The sequence below is a fragment of the Suricata suricatta genome, chromosome 3, assembly GCF_006229205.1.
Source record: "Suricata suricatta isolate VVHF042 chromosome 3, meerkat_22Aug2017_6uvM2_HiC, whole genome shotgun sequence".
Classification (NCBI taxonomy): domain Eukaryota; kingdom Metazoa; phylum Chordata; class Mammalia; order Carnivora; family Herpestidae; genus Suricata; species Suricata suricatta.
In genome coordinates, this window is record NC_043702.1 from 93249251 (window position 1) to 93273797 (window position 24547).

Genomic DNA, 24547 nt, shown 5'->3' on the forward strand with positions numbered 1-24547 from the left:
TGAAGGGAAGAGGAATAGCAAAAAGTATCCTTATAGCCCATTTCAAATACAGGCACAATTTTATCTGATAAGGACCCCAAATCTCTATAGCTTACTTTTTTTGAAAATTATTCCCACCATATGCATCAAAGGTCATAGTATGCAACCAGTAGAATTAAGACTGACTCATGTCCTCTTGATAGAGGCAGTTCCATTGAAAATTTGCCATGACCTGTCATTTAATTAGGGATTATGAGGCACAAGGTGGGCCTTGGAATTAAGCAAAGAATAAAAAGAAGCTTCAGAATCAAAAGGTTATTCCTACCTTAACGGTCATAGTAGGCTCTGACATGTGCAAGCTTCTAGGTTATTTTTTCCATTACTGAACCAGATACCTCTTGATACACCTTCTGGGGCACAAATGATGTTCATTCTGAGGTTTCTCTTCTTTACCAAGAAAATATCAAATGGCCTTTTCCATTCCATGATGAGACTTCTTCCTCCATTTGGACCCCAGTGGGTCCAAAGCTTTATTGAGGACCATGCTGGAGATTGGGGGATAGCACCGGAGTTTTTCTTTGACTCAAATCTCTGAACCAACCTTAGCTTTCATGACACAATAGGGACTCCAAGAAAAGCTGGTTCAAATGAGTTAGTTGGTCATACTCCGATGATTATGGCTGATGGCCCTCGGGTTGGCATGAGTTTAACTTAGTCTAACTCCCTCATTTGCATATCATCCCTAAGTGAGTGAAGGAAGTTAAGCCCTTTATATTTAGAGCCTTCCAGGTGTATTCCCCTTGCATACTGTGGGGAGAAATTCTAGGCAGAAGTAGAATTTTGTGCCTAATTCTAGGATTTTCAATTTTTAAGAGAGAATTGAATTTGAGTTTATTTTTAAAGAAAAGAACCTTCGAACTCTTAGAGTTTTGAGCCAAGTACACATTTGCAAGGAAATGTTGATTACAATTTTCTACCACTCGTGGAGGGAGCCAACAAGGGAAGCAGGGTAATGAACACATTAGCACAGCTTAGCATCAAAAAAAGCTTTCCACAAATGTTATATCCATCATTTCCTGATACTCTAAATATAACTTCCATTCTGATTATTTTCCTTTACAAACAGTATAATTTTAATACTTTATAGAATTAATGCAACCATAATTTCACATGGCACAGTTAAACCAAAAGGCTTTTTTTTCAATCTTTATCACATTTTTAAATGTTTATTTATTTTTGAAAGAGAGAAAGAGAAAGAAAGTGTGTGAGCTGGGAAGGGACAGAAAAAGACAGGGAGACGCAGAATCTAAAGCAGACTCTAGGCACTGAGCTGTCAGCACAGAGCCCAATGCAGGGCTGGAACCCGTGAACTATGAGATCATGATCTGAGCCAAAGTTGGACATTCAACTGACTTAGCCACTCAGGCGCCCCTTCAATATCATATTTTTAAGTCCAATAAAGAAAAAACAAATGACTAAAAAAAGCTTGTTTTATTTCTTCTCAGAAGTTAAAAAACAAACAAATGCCTCATAAGTTTATGATTATAAACCTAGAATTTTAGTGCCTTAAAATGGTTTCCATTAATGATAACAGGTATTTTAAAGAGGCTCAATTATCTGTTAGTCTCCTAGGGCTGCTGCAGTGTAATGAAACACCACAAACTGAGGAGCTTAAAACAACAGAAATGCATTCTTTCAGGGTGCTTGGGTGACTCTGTTGGTTGAGCCTTTGGCTCTTGATTTCTGCCCTGGATTTCTGTTTGAGGGATTGAACCCTGCATCAGGCTCTGCACTGACAACACAGAGCCTGCTTGGGATTCTCTCTCTCTCTCTCTCTCTCTCTCTCTCTCTCTTTGCCCCTACCCTGTTAGCTCTCACTCTCTCTCTCTGTCTTCTGTCTCTCTCTAAGCAAATAAATAAATAAACTTTAAAAAGAAAGGTAAAGAAAAGAAACAGAATAAAATGAAATGAAAGAAAAAAAAAGAAAGGCATTCCTTCACAGCTCTGGAAGCCAGAAGTCTGAAATCAGGATGTCAGCAGGGCCAGCTACTAGCTTCTGGTAGTTGCCAGCAGTCCTTAGGATTCCTTATCCTGCAGCCACGCAACACTCCGCTTTGTCTCTGTCCTGCCTTCCCTCTGTATGTCTGTGTCTTCTCATGGCATTTCCCTCTGTCTGTGTGTGTCTCCCCATATCCCTTCACATCTTCTTCCCGCTGTGTATGTTTGCCTTTCCTTTTCTTCTGATAAGGACACTAGTTGTACTAGATTGAGGACCCATCTTATTCTAACATGACCCCTTTTAACTTACCTCTGAATTATATCTGCGAGGACCGTATTTCCAAATAAAGTCACATTCACAGGTATCAGAGGCTAGCCTATCTTTTAAGGGGACACATCAACCCATGAGAATTCTCAAGGTCAAAAAGCAGAAGATGATAGGATCATTACTGAGACATTTACCTTCAGTAGGAAGAAATCAGCTTTGACCTGCTGAGTTCTTAGGATTTGTCAATATCAGATCCCTTAACCAGAGGTCATTCATAGCTGTAGTTCCTGGCCAGAAGAAGTTGCTGGTAAGGTGATAGCTCTAGGCATCTCAGATATGTTTTTCTACTTTATATATTTGAAACAAATAAACCAAAGGATTTTATCTACAAACTATCTGGTTCTCTTTAACTAATGCAAATATAAAAGTATTTCCACATCATCTGCAAGTGCACAAAATACAGGTACTAAGGCCAGTTGCCTGAAAAGGACAGATGTAAGGTTGTGACCATGGTAAAGAATAAAATCAGAGTAGTCCCCTCACTAACGTAGCTTGTATCATGATGACCAAGCACCGCCCTGGCTTGCAGTTAGTTTCCATTTTGAACATGTATATTGATTTAAATAGAAAAGTGTTCGTATGTTTATCCATATTCTAAAAAACACAACTAATTACTTGTTTGTGTTACTTGTTTTTCACACTCTGATATAGGCTTGTTGTTTATAGTCACTGATTCAAGAATATAAAGTTCATACTATTTAGTAGGTAGCATTCTAGGCATTGAGAATAAAGCAAATTAAAAATACAAAAGGAAAAGCCCCCTGCTGGTATGGCTTTTATGTTTTATAGAGAAGACAGATAATAAACAAACAAAAAGGTAATATAATGTCAAGTAGTGATTTAGGTTATTAAGAAGCAGAATAACTAGATAGGAAATAATGAGGATACTGCTTCAGAGAGAGTTATTGGATAATTCTGTCTCAAGAGGGGACATGTGAAGAAGGTTGAAGGAAGTGAAACATCAAATGTTACTATTTGAAGGAGAAACATATCAGCAGAGATAACACCTGAGGTGTCCCCAGATCATTATGGCTGGAGCAGAGAGAGAGAGAGAGGAAGGAATCCGGGTGAACAAGAATCCAGGAGCCAGTGACATAGGGCCCTGGAGATGTGGCAGTAACATTAGGTGTCATCCTCCGCAAAGAGAAACCTGTTGGAGGATTTTGAACAGGGGAGTGATGCAATGTGATTTATGGTGTTAAGGAATGCTCTGGCTGCTACATGGAGAAGAGAAAGCCACTGTGGTCATCCAGGTAGGACATGATGGTATCCTGCCCAAACATGGTAGCAGAAAACAAATGTTGGAGAATTATTGGATTTAGGATATGTTTTAAAAATAGAGCAAATAGAATGAGATGATTGTATTGCTCAGAGTCTAGCATGGAACAGGAACCATTCTAAGTATTTCTATAGGCAGAATTTAATACAAGGAATCACTTAGATAATGGAATAACTGAGCTCTACCGGTGATAGTCAATCCAGGGATTGGCAGAAACAGGAAATAACAGTCATCCCCTCGGGATGGAGGGACAATAGCAGAAGGTATTAGCAAAGCCCAGTAACTGGACCATCAGATGGGAAATCAACCAGAGGGGCTATCTGACAGAAGATGGAGCTTTAGAGAAGCTGCTTCCAGGAACACCACAGGTCACAGACAAGGGAAGAAACACCTTGTTTTTTCCCCGTCTCTGGCCCTCTAGTCTTCTGCCACTGCTTGCCATTGGCTGAGTCTCTCTAGAAGCCAAATAGAGAAGGAGCCTGGAAAATGTCATTCCCTATGATACAGAGCAAAGCAACAAAAAGGAGAGGAATGAATCTGGGAAAACACAGACAATTTATCACAAAACTGGTGGATGTGGGTATGAGAGAAAGGGGAGAGTCAAAAATAAGTTAAAGTCCCCATATACTAAGGCATCAATATACATAATTAATATTAACTACATACACTAAGAGATATACTTACCCCATTAATATACAGATACTTTGATATGTAAGTGTGTATATTAGTATACACATTATACTAATAACATATACACTTAGTATATACGTAGTATACACTTCGTATATGTATATATGCTTGCGTGTGTGTGTGTGTGTGTGTGTGTGTGTGTGTGTGTGTATACACAGGTGGAGTACAGAGACTGACATGCACTGCTTGCTGTGGGCATGTAGCAAGCAGTTGCCACACAAGTGCCTAGTGTTAGCCATGTCTACACTCAAGCAGTGAATTCTGCACACCAGAGCCAGTGTGAGCCAAGCACTTCACCAATAGTACTTTGCAAACGGATCTCTTGTTCTCTTAAAGATAATGGTAATGGCTTACCATGAATGCCCTGTGGAAAGAAAGAGCCACGAAGAAACTGAATTTCATGGAAAATAGGTATTGTCATTCCCCCGCCTCTCCCCAGAATTTGAAGAGAACAGCCCCATGTGTCTGTTCTGCCCAGTGGATTACACATTCTACTAGAGCATCCACATGGTGCCTCACACCCTCTCTGTTCCCTTTCACTCTTCCATCGTTCTTGTGGATGAATCCAGGCTGTTCATACCGTGGGGCCAGATCTTTGAGTTGATGGTCTATTATGAGGTTAATCTAGAGCCAATGGTTGTGCTCACTCAGATGGAGCATGGCTTCGCTCTCTAATTACAATTCTGTGCCCTTCCAATTATGTCCCTGGTGTTGTGGAGCCAGCCCCTGCTGGTGACCAGCCCTCGGCAGTCAAGACTAATGCAGACATCTGGAATGTTCTGTACCTCAGGCAAGCCTTCCATTTTTTATGGGAAATTCAGCCAAATAGATTTTGCAAAGTAAAAGAAAAAGGAATTTAAAAAAAAATAATAAGTCAAGTGTTCCTCCTCCTAGGGGTGAGGCCATGTGTTCCTGTCTGTGAGCCTCCTCCCCTCCCCCAAGGTGATTTTAACCCTGCTTCACACACGCACACCCCCCAGGCTAAGAGCCATGCTCTTCACCTTCCTGTTTTTCTTCTGGTCCCTTTTACGTGTTACAAGAGCTGCTTCAGCCGCCCAAAATGAAAATTTTGTGGGGGGGATTATCTGCAATATTATGGCAGTGCTTCTGGTGAATATAAATTCTTGTTTTAACTAACTCAGATAGCAATTGATGTGATTATTAGCAACAAATAAAAATCTTTTAATTTTTTTTTATTTTTTTATCTCCGGTGGAATAACAAGTTATTTTATTATTCAAATGGAGCTGAGTTCCTGCTGCTTTCAATACAATTTTTAATGAATATGTAAATTTTAAAATTAATTTACAGCATATATTGGGAGGCATGATTTTTGAAATGACTGAAATTTGATGGATTGTAAAATTATCTCCCTCAAAATCATCAGTCATAGTGAACAGAATGTACTAACCTCTTACAATTTTACAGCTTTTTCTTCTCCTTATCTTCTGTTGGGGACTCACTTAAAATTGATTATAAAACAGTGTATTTCTTAGGCCATAATTCATTCACAGATTAATTAGGTTTTCAGTTAATATCCCATCATCGTATGGGATGGAAGCCAGTCGTGTTTGTAGCCGTTCAGTGTCGCAGGAGAGCCCCTGATTGCTATTCCTGGCTGGCTGAGGCTGCCCGTGCTAATCACTGGTCACATCCAGACCACAGAAAGTGTGACATCCTTCACCACGTTACTTTTCGAGCTGGCTCACAGCAAGGGATCTTTATTGGCCCTCACCCAGAGACCGCAATCCTTTGGAACATTTTTGTGAGGGGTGATGCTTTTTTTCTTTCCTTGCTTCAAATGACATTTCTGTAGCCATCCCCCAAAAACATCAGAAGTTTCCATGTATGTGTGTGTGCACATGTGCTCGTGCATCTGTGTGTGTGTAAGTATCCATGCATAGCAGGCCAGGCCTGGCCTTAAATGTCTTTTTCCTAGCCATTTTCCAGTGGGGAATAGCCTTTGGAACAGCCTTTAAGAAATCCTTTTAGGGGCACCTGGGTGGTTCAGTCGGTTAAGCGTCCAGCTTAGGCTCAGGTCATGATCTCATGGTTCGTGGGTTCGAGTCCCGCGTCAGGCTCTGTGCTGACCGCTAGCTCAGAGCCTGGAACCTGCTTCAGATTCTGTATCTCCCTCTCTCTCTGACCCTCCCCTGCTTGTGCTGTCTCTCTCTGTCTCTCAAAAATAAATAAAAACCATTAAAAAATCCTTTTATATCACCCAACAGAAATATTTAAGGGATAGTTTGCCAGTGACATCTTTAACAATGATTAAAGAAAAAGTATTTTTTCCAGTCACTTAGGAGGATGTAGATACACATGACAGAAAAACCATATGTGCTGAATCCAGCAAAGAGAAACGCCAGCCCACTCACCTTTAACTCACTGAAACTCTAGGTTTTCACAGAGTTGAGGAAGAGAAGTCCCCCATGCTTACGACTATAACAATGCTAGTTCTCGTATGCAGAAAACTGCTATCTATCACCATGGTCTGTTTCTGACACATTGCATTTGTCCCCTGTGTGCGTAAGGACACAGCCCAGGCCAAGCATCTCCCAAGGTGACTCCAACCTGTCACTCTGTCCTGCATCTAGGGGATGCGGTCACTCCGGGACTCTCCAACATCTCTTGTATTCTTTAAGGACACCCAGTATTCTTGAAACTCATCATAGTATTCTTAAACCTTCATTCTAAGGCACTTCCCCCATTTTGAGCATAATAAGGATTTTTTTTCTGTCACATGAAACTACTTGGATGTTTAAAAAGCCGCATTGACATATTAATCTTCCCATTGCTAGATGATATAATCCTCACTTATTTTATGTGTTTTAATCTGTAACCCTGCAGTCCTTAGTGCTGCTGGTTATTTCAAGGAGCTTGGTTTGTGGCACTAGAAATGCTCCTTGAAAATTGTATGTTAATCAAATTTTTTTTGAAGATGAAAATCTATTTTCCTGTTTACTTACTGGGGAGGTTATTATCTCCACTTTCTAAATAAAGGAAACTTAAGTGTCTTCTGGGTAATTAGACCATCAACTACCCCTCGGGAAATAAATGAATGTTCCCTGCCAGACAGTACAGCATCTTATCCTTGGGACTCAATCACTTTCAAAAGCAATAAACAGCATTAGGTAAAAGATAAGGAAACGCTGTAGAAAAAAAAAAAATATGACCAGTAAATGAGAAATGTAATTAGCATCCTCCCTTCATTCAGCTAATGTTTCTGGACCTCCTATGTGTCAGGCGTGTTCTAGACACAAGGGATGAAAAGATAAAGAGGGCCATCGCCTACCCTGGAGACGGAGCCGTGGCCACCACAATATACAACCAAGGCTCACTGATGCCGTGATAATTGTCTGCACAGAGAATGAAGTGAGAACAACGGGGGAAGTGGTCAAGGCTCTGTCTGGCTGGAAAAGAATTCATAGGATATTTTCCTCCATCTGAATCTGCAGAGATGAGTGGGTATTGGCTGGCGTGGAAGGTGGGAAGGAAATTCTGGAGAGAGGAAGATACGTAAGCCAGAACACAGAGATACTAACTGCCTTTCTGGGCTCAAAATTCAGCTGGTTGCCGTCCTCAGCCGGCCCGCTAAGTAATGTGCTTGATCCTTATCTGCATGCTTACTGGCTTGTTTTCAAGGTGTTGCTGAACGGTTTCAATTTTATCTTTAAAACCCTGGATCATTTGTATCCTGATTACTTTTGAGATTGCTTTTTTTACCCTTGCCCCTGCATTGCCACAGGATACTGCCCAGTTGAGCACATTGATTCCTGAGCTTGCCTGGGAATAGAGAACTTTCTTTCTCTCCACCCTATTCTGCTTCCCCTTTCCATAGGGAGCCCTATATCTTTGAAATGTCTTTCTATTTCATCACTGGCTTTTCATTTTGACACCGAAAAAAACACAAACTACTAGACTTGCCATATTCCTAGATACCGACCTAAATCCTATGCATTAAAAAAATGATAGAAGGAAGTGATATGCCAGGCAGTGACAGGTACAATGCAAGCCTGTAGAAATGCACAGGGTCTTCATTGTGAAACTGCGTTTCGATAATTCCTTACCCTATGTGTGATAGCAATAACACGTGCTACGTAGATGTTCCTTAAATAAGCACTCGCTGCCCCTCTCACTGGGGCAGGTGCTCTTGAGTTCCCCACGGTCTCCTCTAACCCGCTCACACCATCCATGCATTTGTGCTTGTGTCAGATCCTCCTCATCGGCAATATTTTTTCTTCCCCTGGTCCAGAACCAGGCCATCCGCCAGCCATCTCTGGGGCAAGGGAGGAGTTTCACCAAAGATAAGGAGGAGGCTGGGGGCATATCTGGGAAGGTCCTGTACCCACTCCTGAAGTTACGGTCCGTGTCCTCAGCTGTCCACAGAGACTTAAGGACAAAAGCCATAAAATGGTGGACAGATGGCTTTTGCCCTAGAAGCTGGCCCATACTCCCGTGCATCCTCAAAGTGCTCGAATCATGGGAAAGTTGCTATTTCAACTGCAGCTCTCTACTTAGAGCTTGCTTTCATGGGGAGAACAAAACAAAGGTTCCTTTCGCCCTTTGAGTATCTTCTTGTTGGTGGGAAGATGGGGATATGGGAGGAAGGGGAGATTCATTATGACTAGTCTTACCTCCTGGACCATACTCTGTCTGAACCATGTTTTTCTATATTGTTGAAAGGAGGCATTAACCAGAGCTTCCTTTCCTGTAGTTAACTTTCTCCCAAGTCAAAAGGCTTAAAACATGCTCTGCCTGTCACCAGCACAAAGTTCAATTCCAGTGTTACTGGGTGAAAAGCGTAGGTGTCTCCCCCAAGGTCCTTCTAAGGACGCTGACCAGGAGTCCTATTGAATGGGGCCCCCGGTCACACACACAAACACGTGTGCTGCTCCATTTCACTTGGAGCATGCCACTGCCCTTCCCGAGATGAACATATTGAGGCTGTCACAGACACCTTCCCTCCATCCAGTTCTTTCCTTGAGGCAGGAAAAAGAGACCCTCTCATTATTTATCTTGAACGTTTGATAGGCCTCCTTTGAGAAGGTCATTGTCTGCAACAGCAAAATAATCACGGGATTTCTGGACAAGCTGGAAAAAGAAAAATGATTCATTATTTCAAGAATTATTTTGCCTTCAGTCCCCAAAATGGATGAAGGCTTCTAACAATATGTAAGAGAGAGAAGGCTTAACTTATTATATGAAAGGTTACACTTTAAAGGGAAAAGTAGTTCAAACATTACATTTTTAGCTCTGCTATAATATAACAAGGGTCAAGGCGGCTCATCTGTCACCCCCATGGTCTTCTGAATGTTATTGGACCATCCCCTTTGCAAAGACGGCCTGCCTGCCCTCCTTCCCTTCTCATCCACTTGGGCTAATGAGATTGGACGACTTTTTTTTATAGGTTCTATTCAAAGAGCACCCCCTCCCTCGGGTCCCTCTCAGATTGCTGGAGCAGAGAGCATATTCGTCCTCACTGGCTTCACCTACATGGTGTTGCCACCTCACAAAACTGTGCATCTTCACAGCACAATATAGTTTACTGATGGGAGTGGGGCTGGGGCTGAAGGTGGCTGCCTAGTTGCTCTATGTAGTGTGGTGAAATAGACCAAAAGGTAGTTCATAACGCACAACTAATGCAGCTGTGTCTGGTGCCGAAACACCTATTGCATTGGGTGGTTTTCTGCAGTAAAGTCTGTTTGGCATTAGTGCTAGCTGGATACCTGAAGGAGGTGGCTTGGCTGATAAAGACACTGAACTTTAGAAGGTGAAGACTGGAGAGGCTGCAGGGTCAGTGTGTCCTTGACTGCTCATCAGCCAAATAAGTTAGGGAAATGATGCGAAGACCGGGGAACTCTCCTGCCTGACAGGAAGGTTTTAAATAATATCTTAAGAAAATCAAAAAGCAAACATTCCCTGGGCCTTCTTTACAGATTAGATCTGAAATGAAAGACCCTGAGTTACACAATTAACTATTGATTTTGTTGATCCACACTTAATTCTCATAGCGATCGAGTTGTGTTTACGCAGCTGTGAGGGGCAAACAGGCTTCACTCGGAGCGAGGCGCTTTTCGCTTTTACATTAATTTAAAAATTCAAGTGTTCTGTGCATGTGAGACAAAACTAAAGGTTATTTTTTTATTGTGGTGGATAGCTGAATTAAACCTCATAAAGCAGCACTGAGCCAGCCTAGGTGGTTTATGAAGAGAGTACCTTTTATAATGCAGGAGTCCGTTGCCACTTGAACTATTACAGGTGGCAAAGACAAAACGCAAACCATCCACATACTGCTTTGTTCTAGAATTTTGTACTAAGGCAGCTGTAATTTGATCTCCATTCAGTTTAATTTCTTGATTTGATATACCGAGTAATACTAGTGGGTTTGTCACCTCAATAGTCAGTCTGGTTGATGTCCCTAAAAATGTCATCATTGTCCTGTTCACACTGTCACTCCCATCACCAAGTTCTCCCCGGTCTCTGTTTTAAGGAGCTAAGAATCTGAATTTGAGCACCTGGCCTCCAGTCAGCTCAGATCAGGTGGGGCAGTCCTCGCTGGGTGAGGAAAGCATTTAAGAAAGAGAGCCAATGTCTGTGCCATCTATCATGGGCCTAGTCTTCTTAATAACATTTCACCCCGAGAAGCTTTATTATCTTGGCTAGCACCCTTGGAGTTCCAGGAAGTGATGGCTGGGGCAGCCTCATCCAACTGCTGGCCACACCCACCCTGGGATGCAGGAGAGAGGATGACTCGGAGGACAGCACCCGGCCAGTATGGCCCCCGTATGCGAGATAGGAAATGGCTTTTGTCAAAGTAGGTAATAGTCAGACATCCAATAATGTTGTTCCCATACTCCAGGTTCTTGATGCTAACCTAGAATCTGAGAGCCCTAGCCTGGGGGCTACACTTTCACAAGTCAGGTGTATGTCTGAAATGATCTTATTTTATATGTGCAGCATGGAAAAGCAGGCATTACAGAAAACTCGGTCAAGTCTATGAGGTCCCAAGGAAAGGATGCAGTAAAAACGAATCTAATATAGACTACCTTTATGGATATGCCATGATTACCAACTCCAAGAGATGTAAGACATAGTGTCAGAATCTGAGAAAGAAAACAGAATAAAATCTAGTCCCTGGCTTCAAGAAGTGTGAGATCTAATTGAGAAGTGGACACAGATATAGAAATAGCTTATAAAATAGAATGGATGTAAGTTCAGAGTCAAATGAATAGTTTGGCCATTTAGGCCAGGAATTCACAGAGAAAAAGATCCTGTGGATGAGTTATTATAGAAACAGAATGAGCAGCTCTGAATGATGGAAAAAAGGAGATCAAGTTGGAAAACATGGTTATCGTTGACAACAACATGGAATTAGAGGAAAGAGAAGAAATTCTCATTTAAGCATGTTGAATTTATGAGATGACTAGGCCAGGGGAGGTTAAGAAAGGTGAATGGAAATAGTAATTAGTTAACCTATGAAAAACATTTGCCCAAATGCTGTTACAAAGTAATAATGGAAGAAGATCAAAAGATGCTAAGCAAGTTGAGGCCATTAATTCCAAAACAGGATTGGGGTAAAAGGGACACAGCCACAAGTTTGAGATTGACAAGGTATTTGAGCTCTAAGGGCTGTTATTAGACTAAAGAGCAGGCTGAGAAGACTATTCCAGCCCGTTCTTCAGGGATTCATCTCCCAAAATACCTGAAGCTTTGTTCTATATTAACATCGTGCTAAAGCCTTTTTCAAATGTACATTCCACATGAGCAGTAGCTTTATCTCATATACCACTCTATCACCAGGCTCTAGAATACCATCTAATACAATAAATATCTGTTGAATAAATAGATAAATAAATAAGTGATTTGGCAAGAGCAGCATAATCTGTATTTAAATATTCATGACGATCTGGGTACAGAGTTGAGGTAATGACTGTCACTGTCACACTGTGGCAGAGCAAGGGACAGAATCCAGAATGAAAGCGGACTTCACCGACATTGTCCCAAGTAGCACATCCTTCCATCCTAGGATCCCTCATGCTTACTGGGCGATGAGGAATTAGAGCATCTTACAATTGTCACAGTAAACTAGAATACAACACAGAATGTAAAGCTTAATGTTCCTAAATCTTTAGAACTATTCCCACCAAAGAATCCTCTCTTTAGAACAAGGATCAATAAATTGGTGCTGATTCTGAGTTGCCCTGGCTCCAGGACTCAATATGTCCCATATTGTTGGGGAATAACTGCATCCAAAGGGAAGGCTGACCAGTCCCACAACTGAAACATGAATTGCGTTTGGAGATGAATAGCTTAAATATGAAGAGAATGGATATTCCAACATGCACAAATATCTGTATGTTCCTGGATGAACCTTACCTCACAGTCCCATTGAACTCGTTGGCTGTTGTAAAGCGCCTAAGAGATTGGATACCATAGTGTACTGCAGCTCTTAAATGGTCTACCAAATTCCATTAGAAGTAATTTCAGGTTGCTGATATTCAGTTAATGTTTGACATGGAATATTTCTCCCTGGCTTTGCCACCCACAGAATACATCATAATAAAAGCTTGGCACTTTCAGACACGCATTTATGATGGTCACCCTTATAACGTTATTGGAGATCTTTCTTTGGAAGGAAAACTTCCATGGGGGGAAAATAGTATAACCTTTTTACACTCTTCTGATCCTCCAAATAAGGGTTTCTTATTCTTATTAGAGCAGCCTCAGATCTATCACTCCAAAGTGAAAGCACAACTGTATGGTGCTAAAATACACAGATGTCCCCTTCCAGCTGTGTTTTCCTCTGATGAAGCTCATGGGCTTTTTCTGCTACAAACACACTGACATCCAAGCCCGAGATGACCTGGCCTGCTGGACAGATAGGTATTGTATTTAAGATATAAAATGATAGAAGAGTTAGTCAAAGAAAAAAGTCTAATCAATCTTTTTAGTCAAGTGAGTAGCACATATATTTATTTTTATTCATAATAGTGCCTATAGATTAAAGGTAGAAAGGCTTGATGCCTCCACTCTCATCAGCTAGAATCATTAACCTGACAGTAAGATGAACAGAGTGTGAAGTTTCAGGCCCAGAATGTGCTCAACTCTCATTCCTGAATAAAACTTTTAGTTAATATTATCGTGCTGGAAGAAGAAAAAGAAATCTTAGAACAGAGGTTAGCATGTTCCATTGAGTTATGCTAATTACACAAGCTGGTATCAATGAGCTGGCTGGTCTTCCCAATTCTAGGTCACTTTAAAACACTGCAGTCTTTTTGCTTTTAGAAACATTGAACAATACTGATCCCATCTGATGCATTACTTATGGTGATCAACCTACCTTTTAAATTAGATTTGTGGTGCATCCACAGCCTGGAAAACAAAAATCAAAAAGTATGTCTTCAAGTGGGCATTTCATGTAATGCACTGATGTTAGAGTTCGCAAAACTCACAAACGTGTCCTTTGCATGTTCATGTAACAGTTTACCCCAAACTTATAATGCCAGGCCTTTCCTTTTCCAAATGTTTCATCTGCCATGAGCTACATTTGTGCTCCTTGTTTCTCTTCCCACTGACACACCTGGCCCCACATCTTCCCCCATTTTCCATATATGAGAGCATTTCTGATCTCTCGATTAAATGACTTCTCTTTGCTACTGCCTTTTGGATCTAGTTTTTAAATGTCCTCAGGGCTATTGTTTGTCTCTGAGCTGAGTTCTTTTCCTTTCTATAAGGTGTATTATTTTCTAGCCACCCTGCTTCTTCCTTTAATGACCTTCTCTCTGCTTGCCTTTTTTTTCCCCCAAAAAAGTAAGCTCGCTTTTTTCCCTCTGGGTTCAGAGGCTCCAGCAGAGGTCACTAAAAGTCATTGATCCTGGTAAAGGACAGCAATATAGTTAATAATATAGTCATAAAAACACATCTCAGCTGAAAATTACTCTTTCACCTAATAAAACCAGTTTGCCCTGGAGATACTGAAGAATTTTCAGGACCCCAGTAAGGAAACAGAGAGTGCCCCCGAGTGCTGAATCGTATCTCCCAACCAGTTGTCGAATGTGAAGAGTGGATGGAGTTGCCGATCCGTCACATTAATTTTTCAGAAGGGCAAGTGAAGAGGAATGTGTCCAGTTAAGGTAATAAAAGGAACTGAGCACAGGGAGAAAGTAATTATCCAGGTTGGGATTTGACCAGGTTAACGGGGTTAACACCACAACTCTCGAGAAAATTCTGGAGGGTCTCTTGTGTTCACCAAAGGTCATTTTATCTACTTTTATGTCTCACTCAGAAAGTAGCTCTGCCAGGAATACAGTAAGAGGTGGCATTAAAGAAGAGATTAGTGCCTCCGAGAAAAGAGAAATGACTTCAGCTGCATCTTTTCCCGTGAGACTGCCTTCCCCCAGCAAATATCACTTAATGTAGACGTTGCAATGTGCGCAGACCCTCCTCCAAGAATCCCTGGCTTAAAATACCTCTTCCCCATTCCCACCACAAGGCCATAATACAAAACTCTGCCCTGGACCCAGCCTCCCAGTGCCCAAAGATTCTCTCATCAGAAAAGGGATGAAAGGAATTAGACCTTCAACATGAACCCAATGTCCAGGATTAGCCAGACTGCCTCCTTTATTAGATTTATCAGCATCTACTTGGCAGCGCTTCTGTCTTTCACATCTACTAACTCACCTCTCTCTTATCTCTTAGCTCATGAAGAGGTTTCTGTGCCCAACCGTACCTGCTGCCCTCTATAAGGTTTTTTTTGCATCTTTTTAAAAATTATTTTTAGTGACAACCAAGTGGCAGAGCATTCATAAACTTGACTCTTCCCCCTGTGTTACTTCCTGTATCTTTTTGGCCTTGGTGCATTTATGACTATTTAGTTAAAATCTGCATCATCAGACAGAATGAAAAGGGTTGGGTGGTGGTAGGGGGCATGGTAGGGATACTTCTTCCCAATTTCAGGGGAATCTTTCCAGGAGGGGGTAACTTCCTAGGAGCCCAGCATCTCTGGGCTCCCCTCATTCGCTTGTCCTGGGGAGAAGGAGGGGCGGCTTTTGTAATTAGCAAGTCTAGGAGGAGAACTGGGAATGTTAACCCACTTCCCCCTCTTCCCACCCTCTCTGGAGTCAGGCTGGCTGTGACAAGCACACATTCTGTTCTGTCCCTTCATGCTGTAAGCTATACGGGATGATACTTATCCCCAGCCCAGGGCTCCTAGTTACCAAGCCTATTTCTAGAAGGAGTACAAGGAAATTCACTTCTTTGCAGTTAGACATCTCATTCTCCAGTGTAAACTTCTCCATTAATAAAGCTGATATTTTATTCTCCCACCAGCCTTTTTTCCTTTTATCTTATTCTTCTGTTTGTTCCGAACATAGGTAGAGAAGAGAGCTATTTATTGTGCCAATAACAGATGCACAGAAGACACCCAATTAAGAATATTTTAGAGTCACAGAGCTTTACAGAGAAGGAAGATTCTAAAAACTTTAATGTAAAGACTAAGGTATAGAGGGGTTACACAGCTAATTAACACAATTCCAGGGAATTAAACACTGGTTTCCAAATACCTGGTCTAGTGCATAGTGATTAAGATCCCAAGTTCTGCCGTCAGACTGCCCCTGCTTGAATTCTGATTCCCTAACTTATCAGCCAGGAGCATGTGCCTAATATTTACACCTCTCCACCCTGTATTGTAACATTTATGCAAACAATGGGGATGAGAAGGATTAAATGCGAGAATTCGTCAATGACATGTAGTAAAAACATTTTGTAAACATAGCTGTTTTCCTACCACATGTCTTCTTGAACTGATTGGCAGTGAATCTCTACGGCAATAGAGAAATAAGACTATGTTGATGCAGGTATTACTTACATTAATTTGTGCTAAAAATGCCAGTTTTCTTTGTAAGTATTAATGTCCGCAGAGGAATGGTGCTGCCTTTGAACTTCACAAGATATGAATCTCTTTCTGACACCTTGTAGTAGACATACGCACCAATAGTCTCAAGATACAATCAACGGATGCAAACTTCTTTGAAATAATTAAAGAGTAGCCTTCATCATAAAACACTAATCCATTACACTATTTCATGAATTTGCTACTTGTTTCTCCCCTGTGGGCAGCAGTTTCTGGCTGTATATGAATAGCATACACCTCTTTGAAGTTGATGTCATCAAGCATTTTTTTTCTATCACCTTATATAATTTCCCCCCATCTTTTCCTTATGGTGAAGGCCCATATCACCTTCAATCTTATCCTCCCAAGTGGTCAGGATATCGATCTAGGCAGAATCTCTAGCCTATGATCATTGTTGACTCTTGAAAAAAAATGGTATGCATTTCTGTGTTGAAAATTGGAAACTGCGTTTCCAGGTCTAATTCCCCTGAATCTGAATTTGTATGAACCACAAATTCCATAAATACCCCACGGAAAGAACAGCCCACACTAGCCTCTTCACCTTCCAGACCGATGTAAGAGTGAAGTGAAATCCTGGATGGAAAAGCTTTTTGGAAAGAAGAGCTATTTATTATTTATAACCCAGGTACTGAGCTGATACTTAAAACTGAGCCTGGTTGGGGCTCTTAGAACCCCTGATGATAGGTACATCTTGTTTTGTGCTTGTGCCTTTACATGGATTATGTCCATTACAGAACCCAAAAGGGCAAGGATAGAGATTATTCGAATAACCTATGGGCCTAAAGTAGACACAGAACAGTGTACAGATGCAACAAGGGCCTATTAAGCGGAAACTCCTTGGAATGCCAGCCCTCTTACCGTACATCTCTGGCCTATTCCCAAATCAAAATCACGCCAACAGCCCCCTCTTCTGTGGAAGCTTCTCTGACAGTCAAGACCACACAGTTATTCACACAAAGCCAGTCACATAACAGATTGGCTTCATTGATCGATTAACTGTTTGACTACAAGGAATTAAGTTAGTTAAGGTGTAATTCCCAGGGGATTTCCGCAAACTCGGTCTGCCCACTTGAATTATCACCGGTAATGCCACGGTTACTTGAGAGGCAGAAAAGTATTTTAAGAAAATGCAGAGCTATGTATTTTTTAAACATGAAAAGGTATTTTTGCCTGCCCTGTTGAGCCCTACCTGGTTCCCAAGTGCAGTAAAAAGCCCCACCAGAAAGTGAACTGTACAGCTGTTGCCACCTATAGGCGACAAATGTAGTATATCCGTTTGATCATAATCCAGATGAAGCACAAGATTGGAAAGAAATGAAGATGTCTGAGGGAACCCACACAATCCTTGTCAGACACTAACCTTCACCGGGCTTCTTATCATTAATATTGTTCTTCTGTAATCCCTATTTCAGATGCTCCTCTTAAAGATAACGGTGGTGGTGTTTGTAAACATAGCCTCTCTCCAGGTTAGAGGCTAAGAGCTCGGCTTGTGCAGGCAAACTGCCTGGTCCCAGTCCACACGCCACCAGGTTCCGCTGCCGGGCCTTAAACAAGTTACTTGACTTCCTCCAGCCTCAATCAGCCCCAAATGGAAATACTCATGACACCTACTGCCGCAGAATTGATGTGAGGATGAAAACAGATAGGCTGTGCCACGTGCTTAGCACAGCAGAGCGCCCGCACAGAACAGACTCTCCATTAAATGCTAACTGTTATTACCATGATTAGTTTGCAAAGCACCTTCACATACAGTCACTGCCAACTAATGTGCAGTTTTGTTACCACTCGACAGATACATCATTAGCACATTACTGTGTGACCTCAAGCCCTCCTTGTATTTTAAATGTAAACGCTAAAGGACTTCAAAATTTTAAAAATACCTGAGATCCGACAAGACAGTGTTGAGGACACCTTCGGATGCTTCTAATTGGAGGCGGGGAAGGAAGCTACTGTAGTGCTTTTATTCTCGGCTGGCAGGACCACTGCCAAACCCGAGCAAGCAGTTGAGATTGTTAGAGAGGGTGGACGCTAGGGAGGATTGACCCCTCAAGTCTCCCCTGAGAATCCACTGACGACCGACCGAGCACCGGATGAGGGAGAAAGCTGGTCGGGGAAGGAGGAGGAGGGAGTCAGGCAGGACATAAAATGTATAAAACGTGATCTCTACCCCCAAAGTTCAAACAGAGTGAAGACTGCAATAGGATATGTATATATATAGTGCGGTGGGGGGGGGGGGGTTGCTGTTTTGTTTTCTCCTTAATATAAGCAAATTAATTAAAAATGAGAGGATCTTAAACACAAGCAGGTCGTGTTCTACATTGATAGCCTCCTCTTTAAAATCTAAAGATCTGGACCCCCGTTGCTGCATGGTGGCAATAGGCTAGATGTTAAGTAGCTGTTCCCGTCTCCAGAACAGGCATGTGCTCTGAGCTGACCACAATCCTCATCACTCCGTTTGCGCCCCAAAACTGAGGCGAAGCGCGAGCTGGCTGCATTGGTCACTCTTGCACTGACGTTCTGATAGTCCAGAAATATCTCTGGACCCACCTCTCATTAAAAACCGTGAAAATGGAAGGAAGACTGAGAAAGCCACCATGTGATTTTTCTTAAAATGGGCCATTGCTTCCTTTTTATCACCTCCATGGGCCTTTGTTTTAACCAATTGAAGAAACAAACTGACAAGCACAAAGCATTTGGAAAACTTGATGTGCTATTTATGTCCGACAGAGTGGGTGTTTTTAATGGTAAATAACTCCTTCCTCATCTCTACCTTAATACACTGAGTCGTACTGATCATCTATCTTCCCTCCAAGACTACAAGGTCTTCCAGACTGGGTGATGGTCAGATTTTAGCAAGTATCAGAATCACCGGGGCAGCTTGTTAAAAACCTCTGCGGGGCTTCAGCATCTCTGAGGCAATAAGGCTGGGGGGGGGGGCGGCGGTAGGGGGAGGCTCAGGAATCTGCATTCCTAACAAGCTTCCCTATAATGCCAATCCTGGTGGCCTGTAGATCAGTTTCAGAAAACACCGTCTAGGAAAAGAATCCCGCCTTACTGTTATTTATTGAGCACCTACTACTGTGTATCAGGTCTTAAGGTGTTTTACTTCAACTACTCCCAACAATCCTGTGTCTCACCATTTTACACCTGCATAAGGGAGCCCGAGGGCAAAGAGCCAATAAAAGGGCAAAGCTGTGATTCAAGCTCAGGTGTGTCTGCCTCAGAGCCCGCCTTCTCCCCTCTCCACCCAGCTGTATATCCTCAGCACCAGCACCTTCCACCTGCATCCTGCCCCTTCTCTAGTAGGTGATTATTGAATGACTTTGGGATCGACATGGATCAGAAGTAGGCAAGGAAAATGCTCATGGTTCTTGAGTAAAGAAAAAGGGAGAAGATATTCTGGTGAGGAGAAAATTGCACTGAACGTCCTTTATTTACCTACCCTTGGTACATCAAAGCATTTCCTGTTCTCTGTGTATTGTTAGGATGGGACTATATAGGACTTTATTAGAAATGTCTAAAAATTGGCATGGCAATGGAAAGGGGCTTTTTGCATGGCGTTATTCCTAATTATGGAGCCACTTTTGTGTAATCACCTAGAAACCTGTTCCTTAGCCTGCCTGTGATTTCAAGGCAGCCATTTGGGGTTGAAAATGAGCTCCGTGAGTAATGCTCCCGGACGTTAACAGTATAATGAAATAAGCACTACTTCAAGGGCGATTTTCAAATATTCCTATAGAATTATGCTATTTCCATAATGGAAAGAGAAACTGTGTCTCGGCCCACTCTTAGGACACAAAAGCCATCCACTTACATATCTTTTTCTTTCCTCTTTCTATTAAATATTTAGCAAAGGAGAATTATAGGCTTGGACTATGTGTGTCTTTCCCTGGGTCAGAACACAGTTTCCTCACTGCACCTGTGTGCATCCGTTGTAACAATGTGGGTGAGGGTCGTGGTAGGTTGGGGAACAGAACTGCCCTTTGTCTGGGACAGTAGCAATAGAGATGGTTTGGGAAGGTGTTCAGGTGGAATATTTGGGTGGCAAAATGAAAAAAAAAAAAACAGGACATCTTTTATTACATAAGAGCATGGTTGAGTAGGAACAAGAGCATGGAAGGCAGCCAGCGTGGAATTCAAATCCTGTTCTCTGCCACTTGCAGAGTGACCTTGAGCAAGTAACTCTTGCTCAGAGCCTTGTTTTCTTCCTCTTTAAAATGGAGATGTGTAACTTACAAGTCTCCTGTGAAAATGCTTCTAGATTAAATGTATTCATTGAGTCTTACGTGGTGGATGCTTAATAGATGGTAGCTATCATTACCGTGCCTAAGCCCCTATTCCTACCTTTTCCTGATGTTTAGATAGAATTTTTGCCCCAAAAAGAAAAGCCGTGGTGGCTTTAACACCCCCGCACATGTTGCTTCTGTATCTGTTCAGCTCTCTCTCGCCTCAGACCTTAGGAACCACTTGAGCAACTGAATATATTCCTGTTTACAGAGTTCACCTATGACAATGACTGAATATGACTGCAGTGTTTTATAAAGTCCTAGGCCACTCCGGTAACATCCTACAAATATCCCCATTTAGATTTGTATTACTGGAATCCCCTGGAGGGGAGATGTTAGTAATGGACAGAAGCATTACTATGGTTTGTTTTTAAGCCCTTGGGCTTCCTAGAATCTACATCCACAGACATAGAGATGTCTCTCAAATATCTTAAGGCTCATAGAGGGAGAAAACAGAAACATGATAATGCTTCTGACAAATTTAACAGGTACTGAAATTTCACGGCAATTTAAGGGATTGTATGCCTTCCCTACCCCACTTCCCATATAACCCCAACTTCTGGCTGAAACTCGATCCTGATCCATATTTAAAAACAAGACAACTACTATTGCTTAGTAGGAAAAGAGAAGAGTTTGAAACTTTGGTAGAGAAATAAAAGGCACTTTACCTGAACAAATTTCAAATAGATCCATTTAAAATGAAATTAAGTGGCACTTTACCGGTTTGCAAATCGGGATCTATTTATCTTAGTAAAATGAATAGTCTTGATTTATCCCTAAAATTGGCTTTATTATTACCTTTAATTATACTAGAAGGTTGTTAAAGACTTGTAGGGTCTCTCCATCCCTTTAAATTGCACGTTATACAGACAATAATTGAATATTGGATAGAATAACTTGATTTTCCAAAGAAATATGTTTCTAATATTGTCCTCTTTTTATTGCAGAAATTGAAACAAGCTGAAGAAACAAAAGAAGATCCTGAGAATAGATTATCTAAAATTTCCCTGGAGTCGTTCGATAAATATAACAGCAAAACTATGATTTTGTTAGAAAGAGAGAAGAACTCTCTGAACACGGCTGAAGGACAAAAGGAAGAAAAAGAAAAAAATGAAGAGGCATCTTTGAGTAGCTCAGATAGGCCTGGGGTAGACAATTTGGAATCTCTGAGTGATTCTTTATATGATAGCTTCTCTTCCTGTGCAAGTCAGGGTTCAAATGATGTATAAAGGACCTTTTTTGTTTTCCTTAGCTGAAAATAGAGCACTTAGTAAACAGAGTTGTGTGGAGGGGAACAGAGATGGGAACAGCCCATGGCAACAATGGAGCCTTCCTTTTCTGACAGGGCAATAGACTCCATTGTTGTGTTTCACGAAGATTCCACGTAAACACATCCACAATGCAGAAGTCTTAATTTTGCACTTTTTTTGAATACTTGTACAGAAGTTGTAAATTTTTGGAAAAGAAATTATATTTGTAGCAAAAAAAAAAAAAGACAGCAATAAGTTGAATCAGTGCCATGCTCTTGAAATGATGTACTAAGTGTTAGAAGTTGATAATATATTTTTTAAAAATTCTGGTGAAGGTTTTTGCTGACTTGACTGTCCTAGCCCTCAAATTGTCTGCGGGTGCACTCTGTAAAGCGAAAACAGGGCCTGCCCCAAACCAGAGGGCCCACTGTCATCTCCCACTCACAATCTCGACGTGATATAAACTTTAATTCCAATGCAATTTCAAAATTGTTGCCAGAGAGATTTCAGGTTCTAGGAGTGAAGTGTAATTCTGCCTCCACGGAAAAATGTAACAGGTACTCAAGTGTGACACTGATGGGAAAGGGTGTGGATCAGAAGTGACCTAATTCTATTTTCAACCACAGGTTTTCCCTCCAAACATTTCCTTACAACCTTTTCTACTTAGTGCTTCTCTATGATTCTCAACAGTATTTGTTGATTTCGATCTTCCTGCTCTTTTTATTAAAATCTGGGCAAACTAGAAATGAAAGCAAATTCCTATCTGTCATGTTCACGTTCTAAAAAATAAAATGAATTGCTGGTGCTACAAAAAAAGTCTTCCTTTTTAAGATCCTTTTTTCCCCCCTACAAAGTCTGTTTATATGTGAGGATAAATTCTATTTTAAAGGTTATTTGTATTTTTTCTAGATGTGAACTATTTATAATTGCTTTTGTACAGGAGTTTGTAAAGTAGGCCTAATAGAAATATTTTTAGGATCTATATGGTTACTTCAGCACACACTTGTATGTTTAAAGAGTATTGTATAATCAGTGTTATTTGGTTAATTTGTGCAATTTGTTATATTGAATTTTGTTATCTTAAATGAAAATTATGTAAAGTAACATTGTCTTTCAGACTTCTAAAAAATTCTTTTCTTTCATTTCTGAATAAAAGTCCTATCACAGTTGCACCCTCTGAAATCTTAAAAGAACTTGTTCAAGGATCCTTTGGCCCAGTTATTTGCTCTCACACGTGCTCCAAACAATCAATTCCCGGAAGGAATAAATAAACTGGCCCCTCTGCACCCGAATTAGTAATTCAGCCAATTGTAAGATCAGAGGCTGCAGACAAGCGGGGAATGGTCAGAGCATTCAGTCTCCCCTAGGGCTTAGGCAAGAAGGAATGAAAGAAAAGAGGGGGGCAAAGGGAAAGAAGGAGCCTGAGGCAGATAGGAAAGGATCTCTGCAGAGGAATTACAAGAAAGTTATTCAAGCCCATTTCCAAACCAGCTCTGCGAGCAGGATGGGTAATAAATAATCAGCGTCCTGGCCCGAGAGAGCTTCGGGGGGGGGGGGGGGGGGAAGGGGGGCAAAGCTTCTGGAGCTATTTCCACAGAAATAGATTCTCCTCAGGGACTCGGGGAAGAGGGTGGCAACGTGCGGGACTGGAGGCGGGGGCGCCGAGGCTCCCGCACCACCTGCTGCCAGGTGCGGCTCCAAGGAAGACGAATTTAGCACCGCTGCGTCCCGGGAGCATCCGAGGTGGGTCGCTTGACTGAGAGACGGGGAATGGAACGAGGTCTTAAAAGAGGGGAGCAGGGCAGTCTGCGGCTGAGTCCTCGGCTGGGAAGGCGTGATGCAGGCGAGGACAGGGGAGTATGTACTAATAACCCGTGACTTTGAGAAAAGCAGGATGAAGATCTGGCCTTTGGGAGGAAAGAGAGGAAAGATCTTGCCTCCTTCACCTCGATTTGCTTTCTGGTGGGAACTCACGACAGTTGTTCCCGGGGGGGGGGTACCCTGTCCTAGGCTAGGCTAGATGTCACTGCACCCTCCAGCTGTGCGAGCGGGCAGAGGGAAGGAGAGCCGCCCGGGGCGAACGGCGCTTGTCCGGGCAGGGCCCTCACCATACCCAGCCCCCGCCTCCTTGCCGCAGCTGAAGCCAGTCCCGGTCTTGAACCAGGGGCTTCTCCGAGAAAGAAAAGGCGCAGCTGCACCGGCCACCTCGGGAAGCCTGCAGGTGTGCAACTTCGCCTTACTCACGGGAGCACGAGCCCCTCTAGCCCGCTGCCCCCGGCACCGGGCTCCCAATGCCGGCCTCACAGCAGCCCCAGCTGGGTGGTCCAGGCCCGGGGGGCGGGGCCGCCGAGGGCTAGCAGGGCCAGCTGTCTTCCAACCCCACCTCGCAGGTCCCGCAGCCAGCGCCCGGCCAGTCCTCGCGGCACCTGCTGCGCCCTCCTCACGCTTCCCCAGTCTCCAGCCTCCCAACCTTGGAAAACTACACTCTGCCTCTCCCTCTGGCGTCCCTGTCCTGGGGACGTGCGGAGGCGGGAGAGGAGGGCGATAGGAAGGGGGTGGGGACGTGAAAAGACTGTCCCAGCCTTCCTCGCCCGCCACCCCCACCCCAACTCGGCAGCCGTCACGTGGTGCCTGGAGTGGGAGGTGGGGAGAAGCGACGAGAGTTTTTTGGGTGCTCCGGCTCGCCAGTAGTTCCTCCAGTCTCTGCCGCCAACTCCGGAGACGCCGAGCTCTGCCCGGGAGCGCCCGCGCGAGGAGCAGCGACCCGCCGCCGGCAGCCCGGGCGCGGGCGATGCTGGCGCCGCCGGAGGCACCTGCGGCTCCTCTTG

General features: G+C 42.7%; 2 protein-coding genes across 2 annotated transcripts in view; both read left to right on the forward strand.

Moving 5' to 3' along the window:
- The window catches only part of NCKAP5 (NCK associated protein 5), an 857737-nt gene extending 834841 nt beyond the window's left edge, over nt 1–22896 (forward strand). The window contains exon 19 of the mRNA XM_029934682.1: nt 21417–22896. Coding sequence (XP_029790542.1) covers nt 21417–21433 — 17 coding nt within the window. The 3' untranslated portion in view covers nt 21434–22896. The remainder of the gene's footprint in view (nt 1–21416) is intronic.
- Nucleotides 22897–23223: 327 nt separating this feature from the next.
- The window catches only part of LYPD1 (LY6/PLAUR domain containing 1), a 38567-nt gene continuing 37243 nt past the window's right edge, over nt 23224–24547 (forward strand). The window contains exons 1-2 of the mRNA XM_029933324.1: nt 23224–23227; nt 23334–23462. Coding sequence (XP_029789184.1) covers nt 23224–23227; nt 23334–23462 — 133 coding nt within the window. The remainder of the gene's footprint in view (nt 23228–23333; nt 23463–24547) is intronic.